Source organism: Callionymus lyra, chromosome 4 (genome assembly GCF_982586985.1).
Source record: "Callionymus lyra chromosome 4, fCalLyr1.hap1.1, whole genome shotgun sequence".
Taxonomy (NCBI): domain Eukaryota; kingdom Metazoa; phylum Chordata; class Actinopteri; order Syngnathiformes; family Callionymidae; genus Callionymus; species Callionymus lyra.
In genome coordinates, this window is record NC_141821.1 from 7,248,268 (window position 1) to 7,261,451 (window position 13,184).

The following is a 13,184-nucleotide window of genomic DNA, read 5'->3' on the forward strand; positions in this document are numbered from 1 at the left end:
ATACTCGAAAATCCATTTACTTTTCTCTTCCCACGATGTGCTCGAGTCGCTGACTCTCACCAGACAGTTTCTTCAAAGTACCTTCTTCATTGAAATAGTTTCCATTCACAGTGTTGATGAGAAGCAGGAAGAATACAATGTGTTGTGTGATGTTGATGGACACCAGACATGTTTTTAAAACATCCCTCCTGTTCTGCTGATCACTGCATTGAAAGGTGTTTTGTTCTGTAGAAAGATGGCATTTTCTCTGAGTTAACATCAGCATGTGATGCTCGACTCACGCTTGGGTTGTTCTGGTGAAGTTTACTCGAAAGTGATCAAACACCATCTTTAAATGGAGCATCTTGATGCAGAGAAACCAGTCAGGAGCTCCTGCTGACTCAGGATTATGCTGAGAAATGAATTCAACGTTCATTTTTGGAAGTTTTTATCTGAAACGAATGAGTACGTCGGACTGGTCTCTGGTGCCAAACATGTACACAAGTAAATGTTTGGTAACGTCAAGACGGTTATTGTTGTGTTTTCATCACGTACACAAACACATTTTACACCTAAATGAAAAATACATTTTTAATCATTTTATTTCAATTATATTTTTAGTAATGTCTAATGACAGATGCAAATATTTTAAATGATAAATTCTTTGCATTGAATCTTAAATAGTGTGTTTTATAGAATCAATTAAAAAAGTCAATCAGATCATTAAGAGTTTAATGAATAGTTTGTTTTTTTGTAAATGTGTTTCTTTGCTTATCCACTCAAACCAATGAAAAAGTGTTGGATGTTCCTGAAGAACTTCATTAAATCAATCAACAGTCACAGTGATCGATAACTCAACCCTGTCACTCCCCCTCCTCCCCCACAGCTCCTCCCCCGATCCTCCTCGTACTTAAACGCATCATCTGAGAGAACAAGAGGAAGAGACGCTGAAAGACGCTCGTCCAGGAGCGACAGGACATTTCCAGTGTGGACCAGAAGAAGACCCTCCCTGGGACCCCAGCGAGAGGTGAGCACTTCAGGGACGCTCTGTGATTTCCAGACGCGCTGCTTTGGACTCACTCACTCATTAACTCTTGACTCATGATGTCGACACAGGTTCAGTATCTGCACGTAAAGATAAGACACACACAGGGAAGTGGCATTTGTGTTAATTAATGACACACACACACACACACACACCAGGTGTTGTTGTGTAGCAGGTCGTCAAGGACGTGAACGTCTCACGAAAGACTTGTTTCTTCATCTTCTGCTCATCGTTACCTGAGGATGAAAAGTTTTTTATCAAATGTTTCGACGTGTTTTGAGCCACATTTTGAGAAGTTTATCTACTCGTTTGAGGAATTGAATGGAGTTGTTTTGAAGTTCTGATGCAGGACGTTCACTTGGATAGTTAATAATTTATAACTTTAACACATTTTCTATCTCTGTTGTGCTTTTATGAACATCCTCCACACACTCCACACACTCCACACACTCCACACACTCCACACACTCCACACACTCTACACACTCCACACACTCCACACACTCTCAGCGACCATAACTATGTTAAAAATGATACTTTGGTTTATTTAACATCTTTTAGACATAAAGCGTCACAAGTTGCTTTTTGAAGACGAACTAATGTTAAAATATATATTTTTAAATGACACGTTAAAAACCGCTTAATACGACAACAATATGACAAAAGACAAGATACATTCAAATCATAAATAAAAAGCATTTTAAAGTAAAAGAGTAAAATGAATAGAAGAAAGTAAAAAAAAAAAACATTAAAGAATGTGATTAATAGTATAAATATATTTTGTTCAACTAAACTTCCCAGCACTACTCCTAACTGTAATCTTTGTCCATGATTTTTAGGGGTGTAGAGAAATATTGATAGAGCAATATATCGTGATACTTTGACCTCAGGTATGATAGAAGTATTTCCTCACCTGTAAGTGTCAAACTCAAGTAGATTTAAGTTGATGTCGATCGACATAAAATGTGCCAAAGATTTAAGATTTGAGAAAGAGATGCCAAAAATATTACAGAAAAAATAATTTGATGAAAGACAAACACAGACATAGCTAAGCCTTGTGTCGTCTCTGAGTCAAAGATGAACGACATGGCTTCCAGAAATACATATACAGTGGTGGAGGTTGTTCACCTTGACCCAGAGACAAAACCAGGGATACCACAAACACATTTGATTCAGGGCTTTCGGCTCACCCTGACCCAGAGACAACACAAGGGATACCACAAACACATTTGATTCAGGGCTTTCGGCTCACCCTGACCCAGAGACAACACAAGGGATACCACAAACACATTTGTTTTTGGGCTTTGGGTCACCTTGACTCTGAGATAACACAAGGCATACCACAAACACATTTGCTTTGGGGTCTTCGGCTCATCCTGACCCTGAGACAACACAAGGGATACCACAAACACATTTGTTTTTGGGCTTTGGGTCACCTTGACTCTGAGATAACACAAGGCATACCACAAACACATTTGTTTTGGGGTCTTCGGAGACAACACAAGGGATACAACAAACATATTTGCTTTCGGGCTCCGGGTCACCCTGACCCAGAGACAAAACCAGGGATACCACAAACACATTTGATTCGGGGCTTTCGGTTCACCCTGACCCTGAGATAACACAACGGATACCAAAAACACATTTGTTTTTGGGCTTTGGGTCACCTTGACCCTGAGACAACACAAGGGATACCACAAACACATTTGTTTTGGGGTCTTCGGCTCAACCTGACCCTGAGACAACACAAGGGATACAACAAACATATTTGCTTTCGGGCTCCGGGTCACCCTGACCCAGAGACAAAACCAGGGATACCACAAACACATTTGATTCGGGGCTTTCGGTTCACCCTGACCCTGAGATAACACAATAGATACCAAAAACACATTTTTTTTGGGCTTTGGGTCACCTTGACTCTGAGATAACACAAGGGATACCTCAAACACATTTGTTTTCGGGCCTTTGGGTCACCTTGACTCTAAGATAACACAAGGGATAAGACAGTTCCAGCAGCATCCCTTTTCAAAGCCACACATCTAATCCTGATCAAATTAAACATACAAAAATACAATCTTGAAAATTATACAAGATAAAAACAAACATCTCGATAAAAGATCAAATCAAATGTAGTAACTCAATAAAATAACAATATAAATTCAAATTCAAATTCAAAGTGTTTATTGTCATATACATTGAGAAACACGTTTCCCTATGCAATGAAATTCTTTCTTTGCCGTCCCTCCACAAATATCGGCATAACAAAAAAATAAAAATAAATATACATAACAAAAAAAAGTCAAGTTAAAATAACAATAAAAAATAATAATATAAGAAAGGGAGGGGAACTGTACATGTGATGGATTTAAAGTGACATGTGACAACAGTGCAGTGTTCAGCTGTTCATGATTCTTATTGCAGTGGGGTAGAAAGAGTTTCTCAGGCGTGTGGTCCTGCATTTTGCACTCCTGTACCTGCGTCCCGAGGGCAGGAGTGTAAACAGTCCATGTTGTGGGTGGGAACTGTCCTTGATGATGGTGGCAGCTCTCCTGTGGACTCTGTGGTGGTAGATGCTATGCAGAGAGGGCAGTGGAGACCTGGTGATCCTCTCCGCTGTCTTAACCACTCTCTGCAGACGTTTGCGGTCCATCGCCGTAGAGCTGCCGTACCACGCAGTGATGCAGTTGGTCAGACTGCTCTCCACGACACAGCTGTAGAAGTTTCTGAGGATCTTTGTCGACATGCCAAACTTCCTCAGCCTCCTCAGAAAGTACAGCCGTTGCTGTGCCTTCTTGACCAACTGTGTTGTGTTGGTGGCCCACGTTAAGTCCTCAGTGATGTGGACCCCGAGGTACTTAAAGCTGCTCACCCGCTCCACTTCAAGATCCCGGATAAACAGTGGTTGGTGAGGTCTCCTCTCCTTCCTCATGTCCACTATCATCTCCTTTGTCTTGGCTGTGTTGAGGGTGAGGTTGTTGTCCTCACACCAGGAAACCAGACTGTCCACCTCTGTCCTGTAGGCCGCTTCGTTCGCCGCGGTGATGGTGTCGTCAGCAAACTTTAGGACGGTGTTGTCTTTGTGGGAGGCGACACAGTCATGTGTGAACAGGGTGTAGAGGATGGGGGCTGAGGACACATCCTTGTGGAGTGCCAACGTTTGTGATGATGCTGGCTGATGTTCTCTTGCCAATCCTGACAGTCTGGGGTCTGCCAGTCAGGAAGTCAAGGAGCCAGTCGCAGAGGGTAGGGTGGATGCAAAGTGTGGACAGCTTGTGGGTCACTTTGTAGGGGATCACCGTGTTGAAGGCGGAGCTGTAGTCCACAAAGAGTATCCTGATGTAGGACTCTTTGTTTTCCAGGTGGGAAAGGGAATGGTGGAGGACAGCTGAGATGGCGTCGGTGGTGGATCTGTTGGGTCGATAAGCATACTGCAGGGGGTCCAGTGAGTCTGGGATGCTGCTCTGAATGTGAGCCAGCACCACTCTCTCGAAACACTTCATGATGATTGGAGTGAGCGCTACTGGTCTGTAGTCATTCAGGCAGGTGGGTGGGCTCTTCTTAGGGAGGGGGACGATTGTTGTAGTTTTGAAGCAGGTGGGAACAGTGCTCTGGCTTAGGGAGAGGTTGAATATGGAGGTGAAGACGTCAGCCAGCTCATTGGCACATTCTTTGAGTGCATGGCCAGGGATGTTGTCTGGTCCTGCTGCCTTGTGGGGGTTGATTTTCTTCAGTACTTTGTGTACCTGTCCTGAAGAGACTTTTGGTGGTGGTGAGGGGGGTACGGCAGTCCAGGTGTGTGTGTTTTATTCCGGTGTTGTTGATTGTGGCCTCAAAGCGTGTGTAGAAAGCGTTGAGGTCGTCTGGCAGGTTGTCCGTAGAACTGATGGTGCTGGTGCTGGTCTTGTAGTCTGTAATGTGCTGCAAGCCCCTCCACATCCGCCCAGAGTCAGCAGTGGAGTAGAAGCTGTCCAACTTCTCTCGATACTGTCTCTTTGCTGTTGTGATGGCATGTCTCAGTTGGTACTTGGCAGTTTTGTACTCAGCTTCGTTGCCAGATTTAAAAGCAGTGGAGCGAGCACGCAGCATGCTTCGTACCTGAGTGTTCACCCAGGGCTTCTGGTTGGGGAATTTCCTGACATGTATGGTGGGGACGATGTTGTCAACACACGTGCTGATGTACCCGGTCACATACTAAGCGTAGTCCTGTACGCTGACAGAGGAGTCTTCCAGAGTGGCTGCAGCTTTAAAAACATCCCAGTCTGTCGTAGCAAAACAGTCTTGCAGGATGTTTTCGGTTTCTGGGTTCCAGAGTTTGATGTCTTTTATGGCTGGGTTTGATTGTTTTAGTCTCTGTAGGCAGGGTACATAAACAATGATATGTGGTCAGAGTGTCCAAAGTGGGGGCGGGGTGCAGCCCTGTATCCACCACGAATGTTGCTGTAAACATTTAAAATACATATTTTAAAGAGGTAAAACATGGAACATTAGCACAAAAGCTACAAATGAGTTGTGCTTCACAAATGTTTGCCAACCTGCTGTGAAGTCGAGCGGAACTTACGCTCTCGTCTTAAAAGACATTCCTCGGCTGCTTGAACTCATGGTGGAATATAAAGGTCAGTATGGTGAAGTATCTGATGTGTATCATGCGGTTCCTGCCAGTACTCGCTACCAGAGACGAGTAAATCTGTAACTGCGTGGCTTCTGTTCAGGACAACGTTGTCCTAGTGTGTTGACAATAGCACTGTTGGCTCCAAGATAAGAAAACAGGTTGTTCCAAATAATCCGGGCGTCATTAATCAATGACAGGAGTGCAACTACAACAAGATGCTCAGGTGTGCAGGAGCTCCCAGATCCGGGCTCTAACCTTGACTCGCTGGTGCTCGAGTGCTTATCAGCCGCCTTTAGACCTTGTACTTTCTTTCTGTAGACGCCTGTCCATCCGATCACAACTCAAGGAGTCTCGCCATGTGCTGCTAACCGGCTTCTGCAAAGGTACCGTTGAGCTCTTCCTCCTCTCAATACTTTGATTATCTCACACTGTCTTCTATCTGACGCTCTGGTCTCTGATCAATGCAGACTGACTTGTTTGAGTCTCGTTTCTGGCTCACTTAGAAACATGCTAACTAATATTGTATGCTAATATAGCCATCCTTTTTTATATTGTATGCTACTGTAAACCATCCTTTTTAATAATGTATAATACTGTAGACCATCCTTTTTAATAACGTATGCTACTGTAGACTATCCTTTTTTATATGTATGCTACTGTAGACCATCCTTTTTTATAATGTATGCTACTGTAGACCACCCTTTTTTTTATAATGTATGCTACTGTAGACTGTCCTTTTTTTGTATAACGTATGCTACTATAGACCACCCTTTTTTATATTGTATGCTACTGTAGACTATCCTTTTTATAACGTATGCTACTGTAGCCCATCCTTTTTTATAACGTATGCTACTCTAGACTATCCTTTTTTATATCATATGCTACTGTAGACTATCCTTTTTTATAACGTATGCTACTCTAGACTATCCTTTTTTATATCGTATGCTACTGTAGACCATCCTTTTTTATAATGTATGCTACTTTAGACCATCCTTTTTAATAATGTATCCTACTGTAGACCATCCTTTTTTATAATGTATGCTACTTTAGACCATCCTTTTTAATAATGTATCCTACTGTAGACCATCCTTTTTTATATCGTATGCTACTGTAGACCATACTTTTTTATAACGTATGCTACTGTAGCCCATCCTTTTTAATAATGTATGCTACTGTAGACTATCCTTTTTTATATCGTATGCAACTGTAGACCATCCTTTTCTATAATGTATGCTACTGTAGCCCATCCTTTTTTATAACATATGCTACTGTAGACCATTCTTTTTTATAATGTATGATCCTGTAGACCATCCTTTTTTATATCATATGCTACTGTAGACCATCCTTTTTTATATAACGTATGCTACTGTAGACCATCCTTTTGCTACTGTTTTTTAGATATCGTATGCTACTGTACACAATTATTTTTTATAACGTATGCTACTTTAGAGCATCCTTTTTTTATAACGTATGCTACTGTAGACGATCCTTTTTTATGATGTATGTTACTGTAAACCATCCTTTTTTATAATGTATGCTACTGTAGACCACTCATTTTATAACGTATGCTACTGTAGACCATCCTTTTTTATATCGTATGATCCTGTAGACCATCATTTTTTATATCGTATGATCCTGTAGACTATCCTTTTTTATAACGTATGCTACTGTAGACCATCTTTTTTATACTTTATGCTAATGTAGACCATCCTTTTTAATATCGTATGCTACTCTAGACCATCCTTTTTTATAACGTATGCTACTGTAGACCATCCTTTTTTATAACGTATGCTGGTCTAGACAATCCTTTTTTATAACGTATGCTACTGTAGACCATCCTTTTTTATAACATATGCTACTGTAGACCATCCTTTTTTATAATGTATGCTACTGTAGACCATCATTTTTTATAATATATGCTACTGTAGACCATTCTTTTTAATATCGTATGCTACTGTAGACCATCCTTTTTTATAACGTATGCTACTGTAGACCACCATTTTTTTATAACGTATGCTACTGTAGACCATAATTTTTTTATAATATATGCTACTGTAGACCATCCTTTTTTATAACGTATGCTACTGTAGACCATCCTTTTTTATATCGTATGATCCTGTAGACCATCATTTTTTATATCGTATGATCCTGTAGACTATCCTTTTTTATAACGTATGCTACTGTAGACCATCTTTTTTATACTTTATGCTAATGTAGACCATCCTTTTTAATATCGTATGCTACTCTAGACCATCCTTTTTTATAACGTATGCTACTGTAGACCATCCTTTTTTATAACGTATGCTGGTCTAGACAATCCTTTTTTATAACGTATGCTACTGTAGACCATCCTTTTTTATAACGTATGCTACTGTAGACCATCCTTTTTTATAATGTATGCTACTGTAGACCATCATTTTTTATAATATATGCTACTGTAGACCATTCTTTTTAATATCGTATGCTACTGTAGACCATCCTTTTTTATAACGTATGCTACTGTAGACCACCATTTTTTATAACGTATGCTACTGTAGACCATCATTTTTTATAATATATGCTACTGTAGACCATCCTTTTTTATAACGTATGCTACTGTAGACTATCCTTTTTTATAACGTATGCTACTGTAGACCATCCTTTTTTATAACGTATGCTACTGTAGACTATCCTTTTTTATATCGTATGCTACTGTAGACCATCCTTTTTTATATCGTATGCTACTGTAGACTATCCTTTTTTATAATATATGCTACTGTAGACTATCCTTTTTATATCGTATGCTACTGTAGACCATGTTTTTAAAACCTTTGCTACCTTAGCCTTTACATAAACTTTACAAAAAAGTTGATGCGTGAACTAAAAAGGAAATTGTTGAACTAAACTAATGTTGTAATTGAATTACATTTGATTAAATAATAAATATTGGACAAAACATAACAATATAATGAGCTTTAGTTCGGAAAAGTTGTAAAAACTTCTACCAAAAGATAAGAAACTAACAATTATATTTTCAGTTGAAGGCATAATAATCTGAAATTTCAATTTGGTATTTTTTATAAAAGTTTTCCCCAAATCTGATCTAGAGTTTTATAGTTTGTTGACATGGGTTCAACCCTCCGTCAAATCTGACCTCCTAGTTCTGGTCCGGCAATCACGGTTCTGCCTTTTTTTTTTCTTCTTTTTTTTTGGGCAAAGATAACCTGAGTCATAATCAAACAATAACCTCCGGTTCTGTGAAGCGAGCGAGTGAACGAGTTCCTAATCTAATGAGATAACGGTTCTTATGGGCTCGTAAAGACAGAGCGGGGTCGCTTTCATTCAAGGCTGCCAGGAAGACGTTCTTGTCGAGTCATCATCCAGATGAACTTTGACGGACACGTGAGCGTTACTATGCTGACACGCACACATGTGTGCGAGCGAGCGAGGGAGCGAGGGAGCGAGGGAGCGAGGGAGTGGCCGGAGCGCCAGTGTTCTCAGGCATGTGCCGTGTTTGCTCCTCTTTCTGTCAATACACTCAACCCTTAAAAGGCTAATGGCCGAACCGAGCATCAAACTGTGAGCAACACGTCCTTGTTCTTGAAATGAAACTTTCTCTGTCTCCATGGTAACCCCCCCCCACAGATGACAGGAAGTGACCCCGTATAAGAAAACTTCCAAAAATCGACGAGAAGACCACCGTGGACGTGCCAATCCCCCGACCATGGAGTCCAACAGTCCTGCCCCGACGCAGGAGGACCACAACGGACATGCGGCCTCGGAGAAGACCGGCGGCTCCGGCGAGTCCATGAAGCTGAAGAAGGAGATCTCGCTGCTCAACGGCGTCTGCCTGATCGTGGGCAACATGATCGGCTCGGGGATCTTCGTCTCCCCTAAAGGCGTGCTCATCCACAGCGCCTCCTACGGTCTGTCGCTGGTGGTGTGGACCGTCGGCGGGATCTTCTCGGTGTTCGGGGCGCTCTGCTACGCCGAGCTGGGGACCACCATCACCAAGTCGGGGGCGTCGTACGCCTACATCCTGGAGGCGTTCGGGGGGTTCATGGCGTTCATCCGCCTGTGGACGTCGCTGCTGATCATCGAACCGACCAGCCAGGCCGTCATCGCCATCACCTTCTCCAACTACATGGTGCAGCCCATCTTCCCATCATGCATCGCTCCCTACCTGGCCAACCGCCTGCTGGCCGCCGCCTGTATATGTAAGTACACAACTGTTGTGTATGTGTTGTTGAGCGTTTTACATGAAGCCGCAAATACACACTCTTCCTTATTTACAAACATAAATAGTTTGTGTGTGTGTGTGTTTCTGTCTGTGTGTGTGTTTCTGTATGTTGTGTGTGTCTGTTTGTGGATGTGTGTGTGCATCTGTGTGTCTTTGTGTGTCTGTCTGTGTATGTGTCCGTCTCACTATGTTGGTGTGTGTCTGTTCTTATGTCTGTTTGTGAGTGTATGTGTGCATCTGTGTGTCTTTGTGTGTCTGTGTGTGTGTGTGTGTGTTTTTCTGTCTGTGTGTGTGTGCGTCTGTGTGTGTTTCTGTGTCTGTCTTTGTGTGTGCGTCTCTGTATTTTGTGTGTGTCTGTTTGTGTGTCTGTTTGTGGAAAGTGTGTGTATGTGTCCATCTCACTATGTTGGTGTGTGTATGTTCTTGTGTCTGTTTGTGGGTGAATGTGTGCATCTGTGTGTCTTTGTGTGTCTGTCTGTGTATGTGTCCGTCTCACTATGTTGGTGTGTGTATGTTCTTGTGTCTGTTTGTGGGTGTATGTGTGCATCTGTGTGTCTTTGTGTGTCTGTGTTTGGTCTGTGTGTCTCTCTTTGTGTTTCTCTGTGTGTGCCAGTTTGTGTATGTATGTGTGTCTCTGTGTGAGTGTGTAATCTGACTGAATATGATTAATTCAAAGTATTTATGGAAACTACAGTCCAAATATAATAAAGTTTAATTCAAAGTATTTATGGAAACTACAGTCCAAATATAATAAAGTTTAATTCAAAGTATTTATGGAAACTACAGTCCAAATAGAATAAAGTTTAATTCAAAGTATTTATGGAAACTACAGTCCAAATAGAATAAAGTTTAATTCAAAGTATTTATGGAAACTACAGTCCAAATAGAATAAAGTTTAATTCAAAGTATTTATGGGAACTACAGTCCAAATATAATAAAGTTTAATTCAAAGTATTTATGGAAACTACAGTCCAAATAGAATAAAGTTTAATTCAAAGTATTTATGGAAACTACAGTCCAAATAGAATAAAGTTTAATTCAAAGTATTTATGGAAACTACAGTCCAAATAGAATAAAGTTTAATTCAAAGTATTTATGGAAACTACAGTCCATATAGAATAAAGTTTAATTCAAAGTATTTATGGAAACTACAGTCCAAGTATAATAAAGTTGAATTCAAAGTATTTATGGAAACTACAGTCCAAGTATAATCAGGTTTTATTCAAAGTACCCTCAAGTATATATCTTAAAAGTGTTTCACTTCCTCATGATGTGAGGACGTGTCGACGCAGCACAGAAGTGAAACTGCTCTCAGCTGCTCGTCACCAGACGCTGACCAACGAGAAGATCGAGGGAAAAACACTTTGACTCGAGCGCCGGTGACTCACTTCTGTTCGCAGCAAGGCACCGTCAGGAATTCAACTCCGACCTTTCGGTCGCCCGACACTAGCGCTCGTATCAGAGCAACAGCGCCGAGCAACGGAGAAGAATCCGAAACGTTGACGACACAGATGTCGATATCTCTTAGATTAGAGTGTTGTGTGAGCACCTGACGTGCGGGAGTTGCTAGTTAAAGTCCCGCCGGAGAACAATGAGGCTCAATACTGTTCGTCGTGTTCTTATTGGGATTAGATTAAAACGACAACATTTATCACACAAGCTTTTAACCCGTCGATAACCAGTTTCGTACAAGACTCAAGTCATTCATGTTTTAATTCAGCGATGAAGCTTCACGAAGCCTCATTTTCAGAGTCAAACTCATTCTATTAGAACTGCATTTTCTAACCGAGGGCGCCACCTACTGACCTCTTAAATAATGACACTGTTTCATGAAGCTTCGTGATGCAGTCGTCAATCTCCCTCCACCAGATGTCGCTGTCTGCGCTGTGATCTATTGTGTTGAGCAGATAATCTATTGAAAACATTTTTTCCAACTGACGGCGCTACCTACTGACCTCTCAAATAATGACACTGTTTCATGAAGCTTCATGATGCAGTCGTCAATCTCTCTCCACCAGATGTCGCTGTCTGCGCTGTGATCTATTGTGTTGAGCACATATTCTAGTGAAAACATTTTTTCAAACTGACGGCGCCACCTACTGACCTCTTAAATAATGACACTGTATCATGAAGCTTCGTGATGCAGTCGTCAATCTCCCTCCACCAGATGTCGCCGTCTGTGCTGTGATCTATTGTGTTGAGCACATATTCTAGTGAAAACATTTTTTCAAACTGACGGCGCCACCTACTGACCTCTTAAATAAAGACACTGTTTCATGAAGCTTCGTGACCACATACCAGTTGGAAAAAAAGACAAACGTAACAAGAGATGGTTCGTTTATATCCTTTTAGATGTAATAAAATAGTTTCCATCATAGACACAATTCTTTCAAACATACATCAAGTATATGACACTATGACACTGTGTCATGAAGCTTCATTTACTTTCAAAAGATTTCTAATGTACAAAAGTTATTCGTAATGACCGTTTGCTGTCCTTAAATATAAGTAAAAACCGGTACATTTTATTTAATTAAAATTGAGAACAAGTCAAATTAATATTTGGGAAGTAAAAGCTGATACATGTAAATACAGAAAAAATATTACAAAATAATATATATATTGTTAAATAACGAGAGGGAGGCGGGACAATGCCTCAGCTTAAAGCAGCTGATTGGATAAAAACTAGTGTCGCCCCAAAAGTGAACTATTGCAGCTTTTTATATAAACGAAACAACTGCGAAGAATATTTATTCAATTCAAAGATTAATTGATTTATCTACATAAATATCTATTTTAACATGTTTATTCATAATTACATATATGTTTGTCTGTTTATTATTTATTGATGTGAGTTTGATTCTTTGGTTTCTGGTTCTACTACTAATGTCTGGCACATGATGACGTCACGCGTGTTCATTATTCAACATGGATTCCAGCGGGTTTAGGATGTTCTGGTCGAGTCAGGCCAAAGTAGTCGAGTCAGATGACACGGATCAGGTTTCCATGACGAAAACCCGGAGAGTTTCATCAATTCAACGGTTTATTAAGACTTTTATTTCACTGAGAGGTCAGAGGTCGACACATGTCTCCATAAACATTGAATATATTTCAATTTTCAGGTCATTTTGTGTGGATTCTTTGAAGTTTGTCCACATACTGTGTTAGTTTCTATGGATCTTTAGTTTGAGTTCTAAATGTAAAGTACTATATATATATATACAAGTACAAGTGTTGTTTTTTAAAGAGTTCATCATGAGATCGCGGCGACACAAGAACATCTGGCGTCCTTTTGAAAAACATGTTTTTCGAGTCGTCTTCTGAAAAAACAA

The 13,184-nt window shown here is 40.7% G+C and overlaps 1 protein-coding gene across 1 annotated transcript in view; it reads left to right on the forward strand.

Moving 5' to 3' along the window:
• Positions 1 to 924: 924 nt before the first annotated feature.
• The window catches only part of slc7a7 (solute carrier family 7 member 7), a 21,856-nt gene continuing 9,596 nt past the window's right edge, over positions 925 to 13,184 (forward strand). The window contains exons 1-3 of the mRNA XM_087788590.1: positions 925 to 1,006; positions 5,952 to 6,016; positions 9,258 to 9,829. Coding sequence (XP_087644716.1) covers positions 9,337 to 9,829 — 493 coding nt within the window. The 5' untranslated portion in view covers positions 925 to 1,006; positions 5,952 to 6,016; positions 9,258 to 9,336. The remainder of the gene's footprint in view (positions 1,007 to 5,951; positions 6,017 to 9,257; positions 9,830 to 13,184) is intronic.